Source organism: Pholis gunnellus (assembly GCF_910591455.1).
Source record: "Pholis gunnellus genome assembly, chromosome: 3".
Lineage (NCBI taxonomy): Eukaryota > Metazoa > Chordata > Actinopteri > Perciformes > Pholidae > Pholis > Pholis gunnellus.
Window position 1 is genome coordinate 14,461,281 of NC_136529.1, and position 23,569 is coordinate 14,484,849.

At 40.3% G+C, this 23,569-nt stretch overlaps 1 protein-coding gene across 1 annotated transcript in view; it reads left to right on the forward strand.

The window, feature by feature from the left end:
• cacna1da (calcium channel, voltage-dependent, L type, alpha 1D subunit, a) overlaps positions 1-23,569 on the forward strand; it is a gene marked incomplete at both ends in the record, with an annotated part of 51,880 nt that overhangs the window by 13,453 nt on the left and 14,858 nt on the right. The window contains 27 exons of the mRNA XM_079156979.1: positions 1,921-2,060; positions 4,781-4,953; positions 5,580-5,732; positions 6,860-7,056; positions 7,426-7,529; positions 8,886-9,055; positions 10,570-10,644; positions 12,087-12,174; positions 12,518-12,544; positions 13,012-13,172; positions 13,654-13,879; positions 13,975-14,182; positions 15,054-15,174; positions 15,324-15,411; positions 15,514-15,544; positions 15,624-15,778; positions 15,876-16,005; positions 17,388-17,447; positions 17,526-17,585; positions 18,901-19,007; positions 20,420-20,507; positions 20,599-20,706; positions 20,819-20,871; positions 20,969-21,115; positions 21,255-21,456; positions 21,795-21,953; positions 22,729-22,839. Coding sequence (XP_079013105.1) covers positions 1,921-2,060; positions 4,781-4,953; positions 5,580-5,732; positions 6,860-7,056; positions 7,426-7,529; positions 8,886-9,055; positions 10,570-10,644; positions 12,087-12,174; positions 12,518-12,544; positions 13,012-13,172; positions 13,654-13,879; positions 13,975-14,182; positions 15,054-15,174; positions 15,324-15,411; positions 15,514-15,544; positions 15,624-15,778; positions 15,876-16,005; positions 17,388-17,447; positions 17,526-17,585; positions 18,901-19,007; positions 20,420-20,507; positions 20,599-20,706; positions 20,819-20,871; positions 20,969-21,115; positions 21,255-21,456; positions 21,795-21,953; positions 22,729-22,839 — 3,342 coding nt within the window. The remainder of the gene's footprint in view (positions 1-1,920; positions 2,061-4,780; positions 4,954-5,579; positions 5,733-6,859; positions 7,057-7,425; positions 7,530-8,885; positions 9,056-10,569; positions 10,645-12,086; positions 12,175-12,517; positions 12,545-13,011; positions 13,173-13,653; positions 13,880-13,974; positions 14,183-15,053; positions 15,175-15,323; positions 15,412-15,513; positions 15,545-15,623; positions 15,779-15,875; positions 16,006-17,387; positions 17,448-17,525; positions 17,586-18,900; positions 19,008-20,419; positions 20,508-20,598; positions 20,707-20,818; positions 20,872-20,968; positions 21,116-21,254; positions 21,457-21,794; positions 21,954-22,728; positions 22,840-23,569) is intronic.

The following is a 23,569-nucleotide window of genomic DNA, read 5'->3' on the forward strand; positions in this document are numbered from 1 at the left end:
AAGCAGAATCAGACTTTTGTTTCGTCGTGTTTCGCAACTTAGGAGTGTTTTCCTCCCGTGAGTAAGACTGTATTTCCCAAGTGTATGACTTAATACTAACTTTACTTAACTAACCGCCAGCAAAATACCGCCGCTTATTAAATACATGCTGTACTTTATAATTGCAGTGGTTATGTCAAAGCAAGCAACTAATAAATTACCACGCAGAGAATATATTTCACAGATTTTTCTGGCTGCGACTAATTTGGAAGTGTTTTTCAGAGTTTTTTTTTTTAATTTGGGGCCCCAGGCAAACTCTTTTTTGTGTATTTGCATTTACTTAACTCTGTTCAAGATGGAGCTTTCAGCCCTAATATAATATAGTTTAAGGAATAATAATGTGTACTATTTTAATTGTATTTTTAATTTTTTGTAAAATAATTATATATATAATAATTAAAACACAAAAATTTGAATCCGTAACACAGCCAGCAATGTTTTCCTCCGAAGTAGAAGCCCTTTTAGTTTGGCCCCCAGGCCCAGGTTACCTACTTTTACTTAAGACTGCCGCTGGTGTTTTTATCTGAACCAGAGTGTATCTCACTGATGTTTCTGACCGTGAGAAGATGCGACTTGGGTGTGTGATGCAACTATGTGTGTTGAGCCCAAGCCACGGCCAGTTCTGAACACATGTGTTTTGCACTGGACTAGTATTATCAATTAAACTTCCAAGCTAATTAAGTTTTGTTTTGTTATTTCTGGATTATGAGTTCAGACTACTGACTTGTAATTTGCTGTCATGGAGGCTCAGAAGGTAGATCTCAGTTGTCAGCTGTTCGATGTGGTGTGTTCAATACCACAAATGTTCACCCAGTCCTCCACTTCCAGGTTAGTTTGGTGTTTACCAAACAATAAAGCCAAACAGCATCTGGTCTTTCCAGTTTTAACTTGAGGTTACATGATGCTAAATCAAAGCACTGCTTTTCCTGTCTTTCTTTCCTGGAGTGAAAAGGTGTCTCATGTTTTCATGTCTTTCATGATGTTCTGTGAATATGTGCAGAGATAAGTGTTGTAAAGCGTGAAAAAAACCAAATCAGATCAGAATGAGCTCAAGATGTGTCTGCTCTGGTTAAACAAGGCTGTTTTTACTTTTTGAATTGATTGAACTTTCACATGGAAAAGAACACGTGACACTGGTGAACTAGATATTATACAGTCATCCTCCTATTCTTAGACTCAGCAAGCTTGACTAGCTCATCCAATATGAAATACCCCATTGATGCTTTCTTCACTGCAGCCATCTCTGTGACTGGCATTTGGGTAACAACATGCAACTCCTTAATTTGGCGTGCAGATAGCTAATGCTTTAATTTACAGCACGCAATGTGCAACGTAATTCTCTCCGGTCTACTGTGATTTTATGGCCGTCGCTGGCAGAAGTGTAGATTGTGACCATATTTTAAATTTGGTCAGACACTGAATTGGTGACAGGAATCTTGGGTGCCCACCTTGAAACAGTGGTGATTGTATAGCTATTCGGTGCAGCCATGTTGAACATGTTTGTGAAGCATCTATGTTTTCGAATTTGTAGCTTCTTTGCAGCAACATAAATACATTTTGGGACCATCTGTACATTACAGACTGTAATCTAAAGTATTACCCAAAAATGTCCTGGACCTATTTCCATTGTTTTCTCAGATTTTTCCTCAAAAAAGGTTGCGTTCTCTTTACTCCATTGAGCACATTCATGGATACTACAGAGCTGGATTAAAATGTTCACACCAGATTATTGTGTCTGCGTGTGCCTCTGTATTTGTGACCTCTGTTTGTTGCACCTAACACACTGTGTTTATGCCATGCTCATGGTTTCTCATGACAATCCATCATATCTAGTTCTTATCAAAAATCTGTTGTTCTCTCTTTTATTCTGTGTACCTGCAGGAAACGGTTGAGTATGCCTTCCTCATCATTTTCACAATTGAGACCTTTCTGAAGATTATCGCTTATGGTTTGGTGATGCACCAGAATGCGTACGTGAGAAACGGTTGGAACATGCTGGATTTCGTCATTGTCGTCATTGGGTAAGTCATCAAGTTCAGTTATTTCAATTGATGTTTTCTTCGATCTAAATATAATGTATTTGATTAAACATATTACCTGAACCACTGGGCATCATGCCAGGTGATCCAAACATTGTGTCATTTTACAGACCGGATCATGAGGTTTCGTTTTTTCAGTGGATTTAGTATTTAATCTGTTTTTTTTAATTCATTTATTGAAATATTATTTATCCAGGAAAAGCCACATTGAGATTAAATATTTACAAAAGTCCTGGCCAAGACAGGCAGCAGCACATTACACAAAATGTCAGCTATACTAGTCAATAATATCCAGTTTATCAAGACGCTCTGCTTTGTCACATTTAAATGAGCCTCCTGTCTTTGAATGTATCAAGTGAATTGTCAGAGCATATAAAACAAGGCGTAGAGGACGGACCCACATCTCAGAATTAGAAGAGTCCACATAACAGTTTGACAGGTGCAGGTTACAGTGTATCTGAGAGAGGCAGTCAGTGTTAAAGTTAAAGTTACTTAAGCCTCTGCTCCAAGCGGCTAATAGAGACCCTCATACACCCACAGTATGTGACCCAGAAAAGACAGAGAGAATAAATCAGAGCTTTACCACCACTGGAGTGAGTCACCGTCTCTCCATACTTCATCTCTTCTCCAACACTCCCTCCCATTTTTCCCTCTCCTCTCACTGACTTTCTTTCGCTCACACTCTCCCATCCGGCTCTGCTTTGTCTCTGCAGCTATTTCTTATACTTCCCCCATCCATTTTGATCTTGTACGTCATGGTTTACCCTTCCCCATCTCACTCCGCCCTCATTCCTATCTCCTGCACGTTCTCCTCTCGTTATCTTCATCCTAATCGCAGCGTCTTTTTTTTTTTTTCTCTTCTATTTTCCTTCCTCTCTCTCCTCTTATACACACAGTCCAGTGGGCAGCTGGGTCAGATCTCTGTCTGTATGCGGCATGCAGGGTTTATCTGCCATGCAATCAAATGCAACGACGGCTGCTCCTGCTATGAAGAGTGTCTGTTGCTGCTACATCACTGACATGACACACTGAAATAATACGGCCAGAATCAAAATATATGGCCCTGAAATGGCTATATAAATGAATGTTGCAAGGCCAAAGTTCAGCCCACTTCACTGCAGGCTTCAATATGTTTGTGTGTCTTTGTATTTATAGATAATAGCAGGACACGTAATGGTTCAACAGAGGTTAGAAAAAGGTTGTAGGCGCTCGAAGATACAGCTCTTTGAAGAGTTTGCATGTATTTCGTCGTTAGGTGACGCTCTTCATAGAGTGAAAGTGTGCCCGTTGTCGAAAGATTCAGTATAATCTATTGCTGTCTTTATGGCTGCTGTGGTTGTACTATGCTTTTTTTTTATCAGATAAAATATTGTTTGTGAGTAAAAGTTCCTTAAGTGGCTCAATCAAGAGTGATTTGAGAGTGTGAGAGTGTCAAGAGGGATTAACTAAGACAGATAGTTAGTGTACTTTACAAATTGATTGTAAAGTGATTTGCATTTTAAACCACTTTTATAATTCCTTAGATAGTGCGGAGACTCATTGAGGTTATGCAGCTTGACTGGTAAAGAAACCTGATGCATCACTTTTACGAAAGCGGTTCTCCTCAGGTATATGCAGTAATAAGGTTGATGTGTTTTCTTTTGAACATGACTGGATGAGTAATGAAACCCCAGTGGCAGGCGGTCAGTCTTACAGCTGTGACTCAGTATAACATAAGCCTGAGCAGACTGTGCTTATTGGCCCTCAGAACTCCTTCCTATCGGCAGCTTCATTCACTGCTTTTAGTCCGCATCTTTGATGTGATGTGTCGAGATGATTTCCCCTCTTGGCTAGGTGAGGAATGTCTATCTGACTGTAATGAAGTGTCCTCTTTCGTGGTGAGAGATTTGTCCGCTGCTGATTTCACTTTGTGATCACAGTAGGAAACCGTTCTTGTACTCCATTTATCTTTGTATACTCCTAACTGCATTGACAAAATAAATAACTGACCATTGTTTTGTCAGGTCTTAAAATTACAGTGTGGAAGCTACCAGTACAGTGTTTATTCACCAGTTTTTATAGCATCTATTAACATTAATGGGCACTGTATTTATTACATGTGTAGTACTTTTGTTGATCCAACCGTATCCTGGTGATATCAGTATGGTTCGTGGGTGGCTGTAAAGTAAACTGATGATGCATGCTAAATTATAGTTTCACTGCTAAATGATAAATGAGCTAAATTTGAGGGTTCAACAACAATAAAATAAAAATGAATCCACATGAATGATTATTGATACGCTTGTAATATCTGGAATCAGTACAGTCAGACAGAAAATACACATCTAGTATATTGCTTGAAAAAATGTCTACTGTAATGTTAATATGAAGAAACAAACCATTCATTTCTTTATTGATTAATAATGCTGCTGATCATTTTCTTGATGAATTGATTGGTCGTTCTTTCAGACTCAAAGGTGACATCTGCAAATAGTTTGTTTGGCCTCTCAGACTCAAACAATTAATCAAAATAGTTGCTGATTTATTTCCTATTCATTGACTAATCGATCAATCGACTAATGTTTTCAGCTCTACTAACACAAGATAAGGATTCTCTGGAACATACAATGAACGATAAGCAGCTCAGATCTACACGTGTTATGGTATGTTATACAGTATGTTTTCCTCGCCGGACTAATAGTGTGAGGTTTGTTTTCTGACAGACTCTTCAGTGTTGTGTTGGAGCTTTTGACCAAAGAAGAGAAGTTAGAAGTCGAAGGAGAAAGTACCCATCCGTCAATGCAAGGACACGGAGGTAAACCAGGTGGATTCGATGTTAAAGCCCTTCGAGCCTTCCGTGTGCTGCGACCCCTGCGGCTGGTCTCAGGAGTACCCAGTGAGTACTGAGCTCCATATGCCAACACAACCCATGTCAACTCAATATAAGACAAGATTCAACACATATTTTCTGTATATACTGTGTAATGATCACAGCCCTTAATAATCCCAGTAAATTGTAGGTTGGATCGTTACACATGATGAGTCCAGATGGTCTATGTATCATCCCTGAGGACTGTTTTTCAAAAAAATCCATTCAACATCTACATCAGCGCGCTAGAGACATGAGCTCTGTGATTAAAAACTGAGAGTAAACGCCAGTGACACATTCATGAACTTTATGTTGTTCTAGATTTTCTGAAATATTTACTGACACTGGTATCAAATATTAGAAAAACTTCCTTTTTGTGTGTTGTACAGTGGGCTACAGTATAATCACACGCTGCACACATACTGTATGCTCACATCTGTTGTTGATAAACAAAATATTATAAATTCATAATTTTGTGTTAACATCATCAGCTTGTCAATATGTGAACCATCATGAACCACAAGAGGGTTTTTTTTTGCAGTAAGACCAGGGATGCAGACTTTGGTGCAACTGCCGTTTGAAGCGGTATTTTCTCACTGCGCATTCAAAGTACAGCAGCTTCATATAATGTGTTTATTTTCTTCCTTGCTTAGGTTTACAGGTGGTGTTGAACTCCATCATTAAAGCCATGGTACCTCTTCTTCACATTGCCCTCCTGGTCTTGTTTGTCATCATCATCTATGCTATTATCGGCCTGGAGCTCTTCATCGGTAAAATGCACGCAACCTGCTTTATTCCTGGCTCAGGTACGCCCTCTTGATTGTCTGTTGTGCACATGAAATCAAGTCAACTTTCTAGTCTACACATCTTGTATTTTGAATACTGTAACAAGCAGTAATGTTAGCCTGACCTTAAAACTTTCAACAAACATCAACAAACGATTCTCGATTCAGAAGGTGAAACCTGATATTTACATGTGGGCCCAGTTAAGCAAGTGAGCAAAGGATTTTTTACACAATTCACCAAGTCAGGTTTACATAATAGCGAATGTGCGTTACATATTGCACAGACTCAATCATAGAAGGGTTAGGCACACTTTTTCATTATTTGATTCAAATCTTAAATGGGGAATAAAACATGTTTAGTGTATTTCTGGTTTCAGCATCATGACATGATATCTGCAGCCTGCTAGGATTGGCCAGGCATCCACGCTCGTCGAGATATCGGTAACCTGATTTATTCAGGTCCTATAGCCTGACCAATTGGCTATCCTGACACATACTTGAGGTTAATGCCTAACCTTAACCAGTCGTCTCTGCCTCAATCTGCTATGCAGGGCAGGTCTAGCCAAGAAAAGCACTGGGATGACATTTTACAAACTGAAATGGCAAGTCTCTTCAGGGGTCCCAAACTTAAATTACCTGGTGGCCACTGGCCAGGTTGTTCACTCCTAGGGGGGCCGCTTAAAACCAGTGCTTGTTTTCCCCCTGCCTCCCTCGTACACGGTGCTGCTCTGCATGTTCCTTAGAGTAATACCGAGCGAGAACGATTTCCAGGAGAACAGCAGCTTTCTCCCTGCAGGTGTGAAGTGAGTCACGTTACACACCTGGTGGTCAACCTTTCTTTGAGGTTTAGAAAATGTAAAATGCAGTCGGTCATAGCAAGTGTCAAATCAGCAGCTAAGCCTAAATGTCAAATAGAAAGTCATTTCTTTGACACGATTTTGAAGTCTTGCTTGAAAGTTTAATGATTTCTCCAATTACAACAATGAAAATGGGAAAAAGTAAAGAAACGTATTTGCAGGCCAGGTATAACAATACATTGTAAACATGGTGAGGGCCTGATTAAATTGTCTGAGGGGCTGTAGTTTGAGATAATGTTTGAAATAATGTAGCAATCATTATAGACACATTTCTTTCCTCTTTTTCTTTAGATATGTTATCAGAAGAGGAACAAGCTCCATGTGCGATCTCAGGGCACGGGCGCCAATGCGCCACCAACGGCAGCGAGTGTAGGGAAGGCTGGCACGGTCCCAATGGTGGCATCACCAACTTTGACAACTTCCTGTTTGCCATGCTGACAGTGTTTCAGTGTATCACCATGGAGGGCTGGACGGATGTGCTGTACTGGGTGAGTCTCTGCCCTCCCAGTTCAACATCCTGTGACTGTCACACGCCTTCAGCTTAAACGTCTGTTCAGATCAGACTCACAACAATAATGTGACTGACATTCTGATGATGAAGCTGCTGATAACTTCCAGAGGCAGCTCTTATCACTCTGATGTGATTGATTGTCTAAATGATTGAATGCATTCAGCAACTCACAACAAAAATATGATGCTATCCTGGTACTTTTAGTCTACCTGCAAAATCTCTATTTTTCTTCATCTGAAGAAAAAGCTACTTTTTTTCTGTTCTTCTTGTCTGACAGTTGATTTCACTATTTTCTCCCTTTCTTCCCCCTGTTCTCCTTCTTCCGTGCTGATGCTTGTTCCTCCAGATGAACGATGCTATGGGCTTTGAGCTTCCATGGGTTTACTTTGTCAGTCTTGTGATCTTCGGCTCCTTTTTTGTTCTTAACCTGGTTTTGGGTGTGTTGAGCGGGTAAGCACCTTCCTCTCTTTGCTCTTTGTTTGAGTTTCTGTCTGTTAACCGTCTACTTTTGGCTCCTGTAGGTCAATGACGCCATCGGATGGGAAACACCTTGGATTTATTTTGTTAGCCTGATCATACTGGGATCCTTTTTCGTGTTAAACCTTGTGTTAGGTGTGCTAAGTGGGTAAGAGGAAACTTGTGCAGTGGTCTTGGTTTGCAGTGAGAAAAGCGTGTTTGCAGTGGTTTGTTTTGCACTCAGGCACAGCTTACTATGTAATAGACTATAAATTAGTGTATGGATGTAAGATCCTGACTATCTGTATACAAAAAAAATATTGAACTATTACCCCGTGATTGACTATTGTACATTGGACCATGAGATAAATTCATATTTTCTCAGGCATTCTTCTCTGACCTCTGCTTTCGTCAAACTATCACGTTTCTTTCCACGGCAACTGCAAAGTGAGCATTTCCTCCCCCACCCCTTCCTGAAACCCCCTCAACCTCCTGAGAGAGAAATTAATCTTATTCCTCGCCCTTCACTCCCTCTGCGCTACTAAGCTCTCTCAAACCCCAGTTTGCTTTCCCAGCTCTGTGGAGTGGGGGTGGGGTATTACAGTAGAATTAACTCTGGATGGTTGACCAGCCCGCAAAGCTCGATTTCTATAAATAAGGCAACAAGGTTAACAGAATCTCCAACTCAGACACTCTTGCAGTCCCGTCAGCTGCTTTAGATTGTCACCATTTATTATCTGCATCAACTGTCTGAATGCAGATCTAAAAATGCTGCTTTGCTACCCTCCTACCATCAAGTATCTTTTTTTTTGTCTTTTTCATTGTCACAGCTTAAATGCAGATCATTCTCAGTAACGACAATATTCGACCATGCACTGAATACATTTACGTACCGTCTTCTGAATTCCTTCATATTATAGTTTCCACAGTCGTTGTTTTATATAATCTATGAGTTTAGACGCTGTGCAAATTTTTCGTGTCTCTTGAAACCATCTGTCCACCGAAATTGCCTTTTCTGTATGATTTAAGATGCTCGCCTGAAGGATACGCTACTGTACTTTCAGCTCTAAATAAAGTGCTGTGTTGTTTGTCAGAAGGTGTACATCTCCCTCCAGTGGCTAGGGTTCACAAAAACACAAGGCATTTCAAGGTTGTGATTAAAGTATATGAATATGCAGCATGTCTTCATGCAGTGTAGTGAATGCCATAGAGATTATTTAAATACAGGAAGGAAGATTTGTTTATTTCTTCATTGCTGTTAAAGTATGTTTGTCTTTGTTTGTGTATTTGATCATTTATGTAATCCTGTGTGTTTGTGTTTTTTGTGTATGTGTGCCTCTGCAAACCCAGAGAGTTCTCCAAGGAGAGAGAGAAAGCCAAAGCTCGAGGAGACTTCCAGAAGCTGCGTGAGAAGCAGCAGCTGGAGGAGGATCTGAAGGGTTACTTGGACTGGATCACTCAGGCTGAAGACATCGACCCCGACAACGAGGATGAGGCCGAGGAGGAGAGCAAGCGCAACCGTAAGAACCTTTCCTCCCGTTACGGCCAGAGTAATGCTGCGCTGGCATCACAAGAGCCCTTCAATACTGACCCAATTTGTTACTTCCACTTCATAAAATGTGCAGCAGGGTTTATTACTGTTGGCTTGAGAGTGTTATGGGGAAATGCAAGAGTTTGTACTCTAGAAATCTATAATGTTTGTGTGAGTTTTGTAAAAAAAAAAACACACAGTGGATTAGCTAAAAGATCATTACTCTGGAGGAGAAATATTTATACCAAAATACTGTTTAAAACAAAAGAGGTGCTTTTCCTGGCACTCCTGTGTCCATTTTGGTGCAAAGTGCTCTATTTTTTCTCATTGCCCCATATAACAAGTCAAATCATGTTGACGCTAGCACAGACACAGTGGGTATTAATTCGGACACAAGAGCCTTCAAGCTAAAACATGGCCTCCTCTTTTAGCCTTACAGTTTTGCATCAACTTTTAACAATCATGCAAGAAAAAATCCACTTGACAACTTTCTCCACCTTCAGTAGCATCAATAGTCCATAATGCAATTTGTGCAGATCTTTTCTTGGTCTAATTGTGCTTTTCAACAGTAATTCTGGGAATTGTAAATAACCACTAACTGAAGCAGATGAAGCTGATTTAGGCTGTAGTCAATAAGACTTTCTTGGCCATACACAATACACACACATAGATGCATACCTACATAACGTAGTGGCATTTATTGGCGAAGAGAGTCTTTCTCTCGAGGTGTTCACTATAAACAAAGGTGTTTGAAGCAGAGCGGTACAGCATGTTCTTATCTTCACGCTCAATGTAAGTCACTGATGGAAGTGCAGCACGCCATGAGTACCACTACAGTTTATCTAAGAACGGTAAAAGGGAAAAAAAGATGTTACTTGAGCTCTTAATCCAAATCCTCTTTATATAAGCAGCACACATGATGCAGAACAGATTCACCTTCAATTTTGAGTGTAGGATGTTTATTTTTTCCATTCTGCTCATTACAATCAATCTTCCCTCATGTTTGATGTACTTGTCCATTTACTTTCACCTCTCCCGTCTGTCTTTTCCTCTAGTCATACTTCATTGATAAAGTTTGACTTTTAGGGTCCTAGTTAAAGCTGTGGCGGTTCTGTGTGACAAGGAGGCAAGTCCATACTGCCTTCCTTCAACATGCATCCTGGCTTTTGTTGTCTGTCGACGATACATGAGCCCCTGCTAACACGTTAACATGCAAATGATTTGATATGCACTGTAACATGTTAGTACAGGGCCTTGTCACCTGCAGGCGCTTCCAGTGACTAACAGTTCTCCGTGTTGTTCTTCTGCCCTCCTCAGTGTCTGCAGCCCCGGTGGCTCCTGCTGCTCTTGTCATTGTTGGATATTGATATTTTGAATACTGTTGTTGTCCTGTGGTGCTTGTCTGCTCTGACCCATTTTGATAGCAGCCCATTCTCGCCCCCCATGTCCCTCTGCTGTGCCGTTGTGTCTGAATGCATGGGCTTGCATGCATTACACATGAAGGGGTGACTCTGGCTGACCTTACTGAGAAGAAGAAAGGAAGGTTTGGGTGGTTCAGCCAGTCGTCCGACACTCATGGTAAATCCTGTGGTTTCCCTCCAGTGTTCTCTTGCTTTTGTGTAAGCGTGTGTGCACGTGAGTGTGAGTGTTTGATGCTAAAATTACAGAAACATGTGTCCGTTTTCACTCAATGATCAGACCGGAACTCTGTTTTTGTTTTACAAAGTTTTGCCTTTTGTTAAATCTTGTGAGGAAAAAAACACAAAGAAAAACATGTACTTTGCCCTTACTTCCTTTTACACTACTTAACAGCATCTATCAGTGAAAAAGGGCTGATCTGTTTTTCACAAATACTCTACATTATTGGTGAATACATGAGGACTTAAAATCTAGGAAATGAATGAAAAAGATAAGCAGCAGTGGCCTTAAAATCCCAGTTGGAACATCTAAAGTGACTGTTGAGTGAGTGTGTGTGTGTGTGTGTGTGTGTGTGTGTGTGTGTGTGTGTGTTGATGTGCAGCCTAATGTAATACCTCATCACTTTGTGCTTTACTATTTTGTTAAACCCGTTGTGTCCGAGCATCACAGCCTTTTTTCAGTTGTTGTCCTCCATGTTTTGTTTTTTTCATAGGTTTACTAATTCTAAATAAAAAATGGTTAACTCATTAAATGGAATAGAAATACAGCTGCGGTTGATAGCAGGCACACCCCGTTTACCTTCCATGTCCCATTTCAAAAGCAGTGGCTCAGTGTGAATATAGGAAACAGGGCTAAACCCAGATCACTACTCCAGCAGTCAGCACTATTTTCAGAGCTGAGAGCTGTCCGACCACTCAGGAATCAAAGCCAACACGTCTACATAAGCTAAGCAGCGGCGCACACCACGCTCCCTCATACGAGTTAAAGCACTGAGACGTTTTGCACAGTTAATCATCATCTGTCTGCGCAGACAGTCTTTCCGCAGCGCTGGCAGTACTTTTCACTGTGGCATTTCAGAGACAGCTTTAAGAGCTGTGTCCTCCTCGGCCAGCTCCCCTCTTCCCTCTGCTCCCTCATTGTGTGCATCAGTCAGCCCTCGTAGAGCAGCTGTCCACTCGCCTGTCCCATGTCAGCTCCCTTTCAGCACTTGGTAAATGACACTAATGATGACAGTGATGCACAGCCACAGCGCTTAGTTCCTTTCTTTCTATGAGGTCAAAAGTTTTATGGCTGCAGCATTGCTTTCGAGATAAAAAAAATAAAATTTTGTTACTTCTTTTTTTAAACCACTAACAAATTTACCTAATTTTTGGAGTGTAATCCTTTTTTTTTATCTTTTCTGAATTATAAAAGGTGTTCTTTAGTCTATCTTATTTGCTTCCTTTTGAAAAAAATGGCTGTCAGAATAGCCGGATGTGATGAAGGCAGTCTCCATTTTATTTCTTTTCACACTTCTTCCCCCTGGGATGCACTGCACTGTGTCTACGTAAAAAATCTCGCGAGTATTATTTTGTAAATATCTGCTTTATTTGCTGCTTCAGCGAGCGTTCCAGCCAGCGAAACAGAATCTGTGAACACCGAGAATCAAAATGGGGAGGATGAAAAGACACCATGCTGTGGACCTCTGTGGTGAGAACTTAACACGATCACTGTTATTACTTTGAATTACAATGCTTTGATTGCTGTCCCCTCTGGTGGGACCACTGCTACAGAAACCTCTCACGTTACAGCACAAACAGCCACATCTTAACCTGTATAAGTGCTACTCTCTTTACTCTCTGATTTGTAATAAAAGAAAAATGGTCAAATGGTTAAAGCAAACAACTCACTTACATGTTTGTTTTGTCATAAGCTGCTGACTCTTGTGGTTGGACATGTTTTACGTTGTTATCAATGAGCCCTAACAATGCTTCTTACACACCTCTGCTACAACCTGCATTTGTAAACTTTTACAAATTCTTCCTTCTTTCAGTCAAAAAATTTCCAAGTCAAAGTTCAGGTCAGTATCTTCGTGGGTCTGTGTCTCTGCTCGGTGCAAATATCTGTTACTGTAAGAGTTAGTGCCCAGCATTAGATTATCCAGATTCTTTTTGTAAGTGCTTGGCTTTCATTTTACTGTATTTTAATGAGACTTTACTCGGGATGATAAATCAAAAGCTTTTAGAAAGTCAGCATGTACCATAAGGTATTTTTGGCGAGGAGTCTTACGCAGTATTTTTCAGTTAATTTACTGAACAGTATGACTTGCAAAAAATATATTGATGCAGTTCCCCTGTGGCTCTTTCCCCTCACTCCTCTGCATTCTTCTCAGTAATAGAAACAAACTATGATTTCCTTATAAAAACACTGAGGTGATGTTTTTATTCTGTTGTTTAGAGACTTTATGTGATTCTACCTCTGAATCAATTCATTTTCAAAGTGAGTCACACTAGCGTTATTTTCTGACGTTGCGTTCTCCTTCTATAGTCGGCGCTGGCGCCGCTGGAACAGGTTCTGCCGCAGAAATTGCCGGTTGGCTGTCAAATCGGTGCCTTTCTATTGGCTGGTCATCATCCTGGTGTTCCTCAACACTCTCACCATATCGTCAGAGCATTACAACCAACCTTCGTGGCTGACACAAGTGCAGGGTATGAAGAGCACCACAGTACACGTCAAAACCTTTTGATTCAGTTTGTTATTACCCAATTTGTCTGTTGCTTAGTTAGTAGGATATCTTATCTTACATTTCATTTTTAATGAAAATAGGTAGAACCATTTTAACCATTAGCCATTGTAAAGGGTTTCTTATTATTCCTCTTAATATTGCTCTCTCACTTATTTAAATATAAATGTAAAATAGAATATTAGTGAACATTTTTGTTTTATTTACATTTTATTTTGTAATTCATTGCGTGTGTGTGTGTGTGTGTGTGCTGCTATTATACTTGTGCAGCCTTGGCAGACTTTAACAGTACAATCTCTGAGTGGTTTAACAGCAGCGATGATTCTTTGCATAATTTTTCTCTTATTTTTTAGCAAAAAATATCTTTGTCTCTCTCTCTCTCTCTCTCTCTCTCTCTCTCTCTCTTTCTCCATTTCATTGTGTTTCTTCAATGTTCTGGGTTTCAGATGTGGCCAACAAGGTGCTGCTAGCCATGTTCACATGTGAAATGTTGGTGAAGATGTACAGTCTCGGGCTACAGGCCTACTTTGTGTCACTCTTCAACCGCTTTGACTGCTTTGTGGTTTGCGGAGGAATCACGGAAACCATTCTGGTCGAGCTGGAAATTATGTCTCCTCTCGGTATCTCTGTGTTCCGCTGCGTCCGCCTGCTGAGGATCTTTAAGGTCACGCGGTAAGACCATGCTGCGTTTGTGTGTGTGTGTGTGTGTGGTGCATGTGTGGTGTTCAGTTAATCACCTGTCTCTCCTTCTTTCCTCTGCTTCATAGTCACTGGCAGTCTCTAAGTAACCTGGTGGCATCTCTGCTCAACTCCATGAAGTCCATTGCTTCTCTGCTGCTGCTGCTCTTCCTCTTCATCATCATCTTCTCCCTGCTGGGCATGCAGGTGTTCGGTGGAAAGTTTAACTTTGACGAGACGCAGACCAAGAGGAGCACCTTTGACAACTTTCCCCAAGCCCTTCTCACGGTGTTTCAGGTATTTACTGTTGAGATTATGGAGGTTCACCACAGTCACTATCTGGACAGCAAACATTCAGCATATAAGATTCAGATAAAAATTGAAAAAGCTGTTGAACAATTGTTTGCACAAACAGACAGAAATAATTATGGTAAGAGGTTTTACAGACTGTGGAAGGCTAAGAGAAGAGAAATAGAGCCAGACCAATAAATCAGCCAGGCGGATATTGGCTCACTGCACATAATAGTTTTGCAGAAATGCCACGATGGGTTTGACGTCATTTTGAAACACAGTCAGTTTTACAAAGTTTGCAGCATTATTCAACTGTCAAATGTACCACTTAGTATATATTGTGGGGACCTCTTAAAACAAGAAAGAAATCTAAGGGAACTGTATCAAGATTTTTGATTATGTAAAAAAAATATTGATGCAGAATCACAAATCCAGCATTCTGTTTGGCTTCAAAGATAAATTAATGGATTAAAGCAATCCTAGTGCCAAACATGAATATGTGGTTGCAGTTTTGTGCCGGGTTTTGTATCTGTTTCGCTGAAGTTCGCAAAATTTTAATTTTGCTGACAGTTCCTAAAGTTGGTGCACTACCTCAGTGTCAAAATAAGAAACATATACAGTACATGGCCATATTTCAACAAACACAGGCATCTCCTGTATCTCTGCCTGTGTATAGCAGCTGTAACAGGTTTATTGTGGCCTCTCAGTGTTGTCAACACATACCCTCTATAGACAATTTCACAGTTTATTATCTGTCTGAGTATATGTGAATGACATAAGCTGACAGGAAGTAAACATGGTCCCAAGCAATGCAGTTCTGTTGAAACGGTACTGTTGATGTATTTCCCACCCAATAAAAAATGATGATCCATTTTAGATCCTGACCGGAGAAGATTGGAACGCAGTTATGTACGACGGCATCATGGCGTACGGAGGGCCTTCCTCTTCTGGGATGATCGTGTGCTTTTACTTCATCATCCTCTTCATCTGCGGAAACTGTATCCTCACTGATGCAAACATACTTTAAACTGTTGAAACAGCAAATACAGGAGTTAACCTGCTCTCATCATTTTATGTATGGACGATATGAAGCAGTTTTAAAGTGCTTTTACAGGGAGAGTTGTCCTTTACTCAACACTTTGCTCAGATATCCTCCTGAATGTCTTCTTGGCTATCGCTGTGGACAACCTGGCAGATGCAGAGTCTCTCAACACAGACGGAGGAGACAAGAAAGGGTGACACTTGGATCGTTTACGATGTCTCTCTGCGACAAATATGCTCAGATGTGTGCTCAAACTCTACTCTGTCATTCATAACAATATCTATGTTCATTACAGGGACAAAAAGGAGGAGGAAAAAGATGACAAGGTATCCTTACTCTCTGAATCATACAGTAACTTGTCTTTACAGTTTGAGGAGTTATACTTACTTTCTACGTGTTTGTAAGGAGGACGAAGAGGAGAATGACGACACTGCGGCGGAGGAGGAGGATCCAGAAGTCCCAGCGGGGCCTCGGCCGGTCATCTCTGACCTGGTGAAGAAGGAGAAGATCACTCCTATCCCAGAGGGAAGCGCCTTCTTCATCTTCAGCACCACAAACCCGTACGAAACACGTTGTGTTCACACACACGGACACGTACACACCGGTTGTGCCTCATATCGCACTGATGTTTCCGGCTGTGTTTCCTTTGTCCTCCAGGTTTCGTGTGTTTTGCCACAAACTCATCAACCACCACATATTCACCAACCTCATCCTGGTGTTCATCATGCTCAGCTCCGTGTCACTCGCCGCCGAGGATCCGATCCGAAACTTCTCAGCTCGCAATATTGTAAGTCCACAAACCCTAAACCGAATTGTATTTAAGGCTTCTAAAAGACAAAGTTAAGCAAAGATAAGTAACATTATTAATATATCACTTTTCTGGGTGTAACGTTAGTTTAGTGCTTTGAGTTGCAAATCTATAACCACACTGGTGGTTTTACATGTTTTAGCCCATTTTTTATAACTTGCATAATGTGACATTGCTGCTGACCATTTTCCAAAGCATTTGTCATTTTATGCATTGATTTCTTTATTTTGAAGCAGCATCCATGATTATATTTCAGTAAGTCAGTTTTAATTATTCGACAAGCAAGATAGAAGCAACTTCAGGAGATCTGTTCTTAACAACGCCATTGTCTGAGGAGGATTTCACAAGAAATGTTCTTTTTGAGAGATTTATTTATTGTTTTTGAGAGTTTGAACTCAACCAATCTGCCCATAACTCATAGATTTTGTTATTTCTCTGCAGAGAGAGCTGCACTTTTAGTCCACTGCTGCTGTTCTGCTTCACTCTGAGAGGGTAAAAAGGAGAAGAAACTTTCCTTGTATACTATCTTAGTCATTTATCCTGTCCTTGACAGCACATCAAAAAAGTATTTTCTTTCTAAAAACAATACAGACAGTGTAATTATGAGGACAAAGACGGATCCTGTCAGGATGGCAGGATAAATCGTTGAAAATCTGCGCTGTTGAAAGTTAATGCCGACCTCTGGCAACGCTGCTAATGCTGGTCTGGTCCAACGTTCCTGAATTAGGGGTCTAGGTATTCAGGAACAACCTTTTAAAGATATTCACACAATCTTTTTGACAATGTTGTTTGATTCTTGAAATTGTTTTAACAGCATCATACCTTAAGAATGCAATGCAGCCCAGAAATCCCAGATGTCAGAGTGTCCTTAAACGCACCATGAAGGAGAGCTTTTGAAAATGTTGCCAGCTAATGTCAGGTTTCTGAAATACTGATATTAAATGAACCTTTGTTGCTATCTGGAACACTTATGGTCCTGTACACTTTGGCTGACAATAACGTTAAGTATGCAATTTATATTTTATAAGCTAAAACTGGTATAGTCCAAATAAACTAAACATTCAACCAGGGGTCTTTGTGTTTCATTTGCAGTGCATTGTAATGATTTTAACTGCACTATGAACACGAATGCTTCTCTGTTTATTTTTTATATAATTGCATATAAATGATGGAGTAGTAAAAGCACCTTGCCCAATATGAACTACTCAATAGATACTTTTTGAAAGTAATGAGTGTACTCTGTGATATTAACTCTAACAAACTCTTTCCAGAAAATGCTCCAACTTTTAATTTGTTTACATATAATATATGAAGCTGCACAATTAACTGTCTTTGTTAAACATGTACGTTGCTTTTTGCAGATACTTGGTTACTTTGACTATGCTTTCACGGCTATCTTTACTGTTGAGATCGTATTGAAGGTAAATGCCATGTGTCCCCTGTCCGTACTGTGACTAACCACACCCCAATAACACTCCAAACGTCTCGTTGCCTTCCAGGTCCTAGGCTATGCAGATTATGTCTTCACTAGTATGTTTACATTTGAGATCATATTAAAGGTAACCCCTTAAATGACAACGAGAGCCTTGCTGCATTCTCTCCTTGTGTGTCACCTGCCACTCAGTACAACCTGGCTTGTTTGTTTCCTTTCTCTTATTTACTTTTTTCTTCACGGCACCTCTTTTAAAAAGCAAAAAATATTGGAGTTGCTACTTTGCACACACTTACACAAACACAAGATTTGTTCAAATTACACTAATCAAAGAACTCATGTTGGGGGAAGGAAACATCACATCTACATTACATTACATACTCACATGGGTGTCACGTCATTCGGGCAGTCATCGCTGAAATGATTTTGATGATGCAGATATGTAAAACATGATGCAACCTTTAGTGTGATGCAACAAATTTTAGTGGGCTGTTCAGACATCGTTAAGGCATTGGCTGAAGTTGAGTTCGGGATCATCATCAGGGAGGTGTTCGAAGTCAACTCCAGTCGAAGCTGACTCCATGCCTCTCGTACTGACTGCTCTTCAGATTACCCATAAAAGAGGGGGCAAAACCAACCATGTTCCTGCCGAGCATGGTTCAGTCTGCTTTCCCTGACTGAGTGCATAGAAATGTGGAGTTGCGTTTGCAGCCATTTGGGCAAAAACTTGCCATGTCCATCGCTGTTTTACTTCAAATGCTCCAATGCTCCTAGTTAGCGCTTTCCTCTCTCCGTCTTTCTGCAAGGCTCCACATTTACATGCACTTGGAAAATTAATCCTTTACTTTTATTATTTGAAGAAGAGTTATTTTGGCTGGTTTTTCTTCTCTGCCTGCTCAACTCTGAAGTTTTAATTGGGAGCTGCTTCCCCTTATTCTGAACTATTAAAGAACATAATGGAATGTGCTTTAAGATGACGGTCCACATGAATGTGACAGTAAGGCCATTTCTACTTTCCAATCACTATAACTAGAGCTCTTGCAGGTAATAAATATACCTGACATCATGGCAACAAAATGCATGTTTTATTGCCTCATCCCATAGTAGATTGAGAAATGAATGACTTACTACTACATTCATGTAGTTAAGGGCTGTGGGGGTGGCGACGGTAGATCTAGCCTCCTGTTTCACCGCTCGGAGCTCGCCACCCTGAATCAGAGTGATCTAAAAGAGTGTGGAGACGTGTGCGCGTGTGCAAGATGGAGAGTGATGTATGTGAAGATATGTTTTTCCTATTTAACATGTTCATACTGTACAGTATGTGTGTCTGCATCCTCTGCAGTGTAACTCTGTGTTTGTGTGTGTTTCGAGTGCTGTGGATGAGATATGTATTTTTTTTTTGGTGTCATTTGCTCCTTTAACTTATTCTGTCGTCTCCTCAGATGACAACATATGGAGCCTTTCTCCATAAAGGGGCATTCTGTAGGAATTACTTCAACCTCCTGGACCTGTTGGTGGTGGGAGTTTCCCTCGTTTCCTTTGGCATTCAGTGAGTATAAACAAACACAGACACATTCGCCTCCAGAATGTAAAATCTTCTATCCCAATATAGGTCATTTTGTATCTTGATAACAATATTCATCATGATATAGCATGTTTTCTGGTAATTCAATAAATAAGTAACCACATGGTAAAGTACATTTTGTATACCTTGTGAATTGAATACTTGACAAATACAAAGTAAAGAGTGTTGTCTCATTTCATCAAGACATTTTGTGTAAAATGAACATAAGAGTTTCAACTGAAATTATAAAAAATACACATATATGTATATTTATATAGATATACATATATTTGTATATCCGACTACAGCTGATAAATGCATTTTGCAGGACAGGTGGCAGACATTAAGGCCCATAAAAATGTATGCATGCACATCTTGGTCTGAATCAACTGCATGTAAGGTGAAACGTAAATAGCCTCTATAGCTTCACTTTATATTCTATGGTTAGATAGCCGAGGTTAACGGCAGAGAGTAGTTTGTCATCCAACAGAGATCCAGTTCCTACATATGCGGCCTCAGACAAAATACTGGTCCATGTCAAACTTTTTTTACAAGCTTGAGTTTCCACATGTTGAACAGCTGTTTGCTCCAACTAGCATAATAAATAAAGCATCGTCCAAATTAAGTAAATATTGCCGTTAAGCAGTTCAGCCGCTGTTTTTTCGACAATTCCCCAGAAAAGATATAGAAAAAAGACTATAAACCATAGACATTTTTAGACTGATTGATATATATTGTCATATTGCCCAGTCCTAGTTGTCGCCCTTTTTGACCAAATGGTTCCAGGATCAATGGGAACTTAACTGAAAAATCCCCTTTATGTATTCATGTTAACAGATGTGTGACTCTGACATCTGAATGGATGTAATGAATGAATGCAATGGAGACATGCAGAGGTGGAAAAAGAGACAGAAAACCACAGAACCTCGGTTACCAATGGGGACAATCTGTTGAGCGCTTTATAGTTATTTATTTCTGGCTAAGTAGTTAACTTACACTCTTTATTTATTTACTCTTTCTTTTTAGATTAGTCAGCAAGCCGACAAGATAACTTTGATTGTTTTCAGTTAAGGTTATAAGAAATGCCCAACTCTTGTCCTGGTATTGATTCTAGTGTCACCCAGTGATTCCTAATAGTGTAAAAACAGTTGTAGCAGCCACAAGTTAAATAGTCAACAAAGGTCAGCCCTGCAAACACCGCCTTAGTAGTTCCACGACCATCAAAAGTACACTGTACTACACAGTGCTATGGCAGAGAAATTATTTAATTCCTGGTTCCTCTTGTTAAAAAGTTCCTGAAATGGTTCCTGGGCTTCTGGAAAAGTTCCTGCAGTGGAACTGGAAGTCTTTATCTTGCTTTTAAACTGACGCTACAACCCTTTGCTTTCATTGTTCAGGTCCTCGGCCATCTCCGTGGTAAAGATTCTTAGGGTCCTTCGTGTTCTTCGACCCCTGAGGGCCATCAACCGAGCCAAAGGCCTAAAGGTGGCAAAGTCATCCTGCAGCTTGTCCAGAACAGTAACCACAATCAGCGGTTGCCACAGTGTGTAAACATGTTTATGTCTCTGTCTTGCAGCACGTGGTGCAGTGTGTGTTTGTGGCCATCAGAACTATCGGTAACATCATGATCGTCACCACTCTGCTCCAGTTCATGTTCGCCTGCATAGGGGTGCAGCTGTTTAAGGTCATCAGCACTGAGATTGAAAATAAGAAAATTACACGTGAAGTCAGAGGTATTGAGTTAATACCTTTAAAATATTATCATTAGAGTGTAAATATTGTGTTTTCCTCCACAGGGAAAGTTCTATCGCTGCACAGATGAAGCCAAGTCCAACTCAGAAGAGTGCAAGTTAGTTTTACTTGTCTCGCTCCTTCACAGCTAATTACCTGCAATTATGATCCTGGTTTCAGTCATAACCTTCACGCAACATGTCATTTTCTCATAGGGGCACCTACATCCTGTATAAGGATGGAGATGTGAACCAGCCAACCATCCACAGACGACTGTGGCACAACAGTGACTTCAACTTTGACAACGTCCTCATGGCTATGATGGCTCTGTTCACTGTGTCCACTTTTGAAGGCTGGCCTTCGTAAGATTCAAAATCTTTAATCCTATTAACGCTCTGAAAATGAGAGTTCAGTATTATCAACACTATCTGAAAAAGTTGAATACAAAGGTTTGGGCTGTGAGGCTGGATCACATGCTCTCTCTCTTTGTTCTCTTCCCAGTTTACTGTACAAGGCAATCGACTCGAACAGGGAGAACCTGGGACCCATTTACAACTACCGCGTGGAGATTTCCATCTTCTTCATCATCTACATCATCATCATTGCTTTCTTCATGATGAACATCTTTGTAGGTTTCGTGATCGTCACATTTCAGGAACAAGGAGAGAAAGAGTACAAAAACTGTGAACTGGACAAGAACCAGGTCAGAGTCAGCAGCTTCACAAAGTGTTTGTTTGTGTGTTTGGTCAAAAGCTTCAGCAAAATGAAGGAGAACTTAAAATATACTGATTTGAACTAATGTCTTTGTGGTGAGGCACGATTTTCTTGAGAATAAGCACTAGTTATAGTTATAGTTATAGTTATTGCAGTTTACACGTGTCCAATTTGACAATGTTTTGTAACAATTCTAAAACTGATTATCACCATTACATTGTTAGTTATTATTGTGGCTCACATGAATACTCTCGGTTGGATTCAAATAAAGGTATCTAGTGTGTCATTAACTGAGCATTAACACCAACTTTGTATATCTCTGTGCAGCGTCAGTGTGTCGAGTACGCTCTTAAGGCGCGTCCACTGAGGAGGTACATCCCTAAAAACCCGTACCAGTACAAGTTCTGGTATGTGGTGAACTCCACTGGGTTTGAGTACATCATGTTTGTGCTCATTATGCTCAACACGCTCTGCCTGGCTGTGCAGGTAAGGAGTCACACTGTATTTACACCGCTGAAACCAACCAACTCTGTGACAAAAATAAGATAACGTCTGTTCAAAAGAATGGGCTCATACTGAATAGCAAGAATTATTAAGTCGTACTAACATCAAATATATTTACAGATTACAGGTGTTTTAAATGTGCTAATGTCTATTTAGTTTGAAAGCAGAGGTTGAGAAAGGTTTTTTTGTCAGAGGGCATTTAATAATCATTCAGAAATAAAACTGTTTTATAAAGTACTACATTTTTGTTTATATATGACAAAACATCTGCAGTCAAGTCTACATTACAGTGTATCAAACATTGATCTTAGTGCAATGATGTTGTTATCAGTATAGATGAACTGCTAGCTTTCTGCCTGCCATGGTTACTTAAGCGGTGCAGTTTCTTTTTCTGTGTAAAGTTTTTAAATACGTATATTTTTGGCTCCCTCCAGTGGCATTATCATAAAAGACACTGTGTTATATATCATCGATGCAAACTGACCCAGGGCTAATAAAGGGACTGAAAGCAAAGCATGCAACATACATTTCCACCCAGATTGTTTAATTTATTTTTACAACGTACAACTTAATCCTTCAGAATAATTTGAAGGATAGTTAGTGTCTCTAAAGGTAGCTCTGTTATCATTCTTAACACACAATTGTATCATTTCTGACCCATTGATTTGTCTAAAATGAATTAAGTACATCTCAAAATAACAGCAGCTCTGTTTTCTTCAGTTTTCTTTAACTGTCCCTTTTTTGTGCCTCTCTGCAGCACTACGGACAGTCAGCGCTCTTTAACTATGTAATGGACATTCTCAATATGGTCTTCACTGCTGTATTCACTGTGGAAATGGTTCTCAAACTCATCGCTTTCAAACCCAGGGTGAGCAAATGTCTTCACTGACAACCACTTCCATCCGACTCTCAGCAAGAGAGCGAATATGCGCATTTCCCAAAATGTTGAACTATTGCTTGAATGTTTAAAAATGAAGCAGTGTATGTGACCGTGTGACAACTGATGCGTCAGTGAATGTTTTTTTTTGGCATTTTCCCTTCAACTGCCTGGCCAACAGCTCTGTGTTGCGAAGAAGGACAGGCTGCTAGTAAGAGACAGAGTGTGGCGTGGAGTGCTGATCTTTTTGATTAAAGTAGCACTCACTGTTTGTCAAGTTCTGGCAGCAGTGTTTCTGCATGTAACATTAGTATCAACATCAATTTGGTGCAGATCTAGTACCCTGCAGCTTTTAATATAGCACTCTGCACTGTTATCATGAGCCCTTAAGCTGAAGTAGCCAGCAGGGGTTCCTGTTTGTTTTTACATTAACAGAATAAGTCTGTATTTCAGTGTAAAACTCAAGACTTTGTGTTTGTGCTGATCTCGCATCCAACTTGCACACTACTCGCTCCACCTCACTCAGGGCTATTTTGGGGATGCCTGGAATGTGTTCGACGCCCTGGTTGTGATTGGCAGCATAGTAGACATTGTTCTCAGTGAGATTGATGTAAGTAAAGCTCAGCTACAACGAGTCCCGCTGCTCTCTGACCCTCTCTCTGTTGGGGCCACCTCGGCCTAAACCGCTGGTTTCTATGGCACTGACTCTGATTTCTGGCTT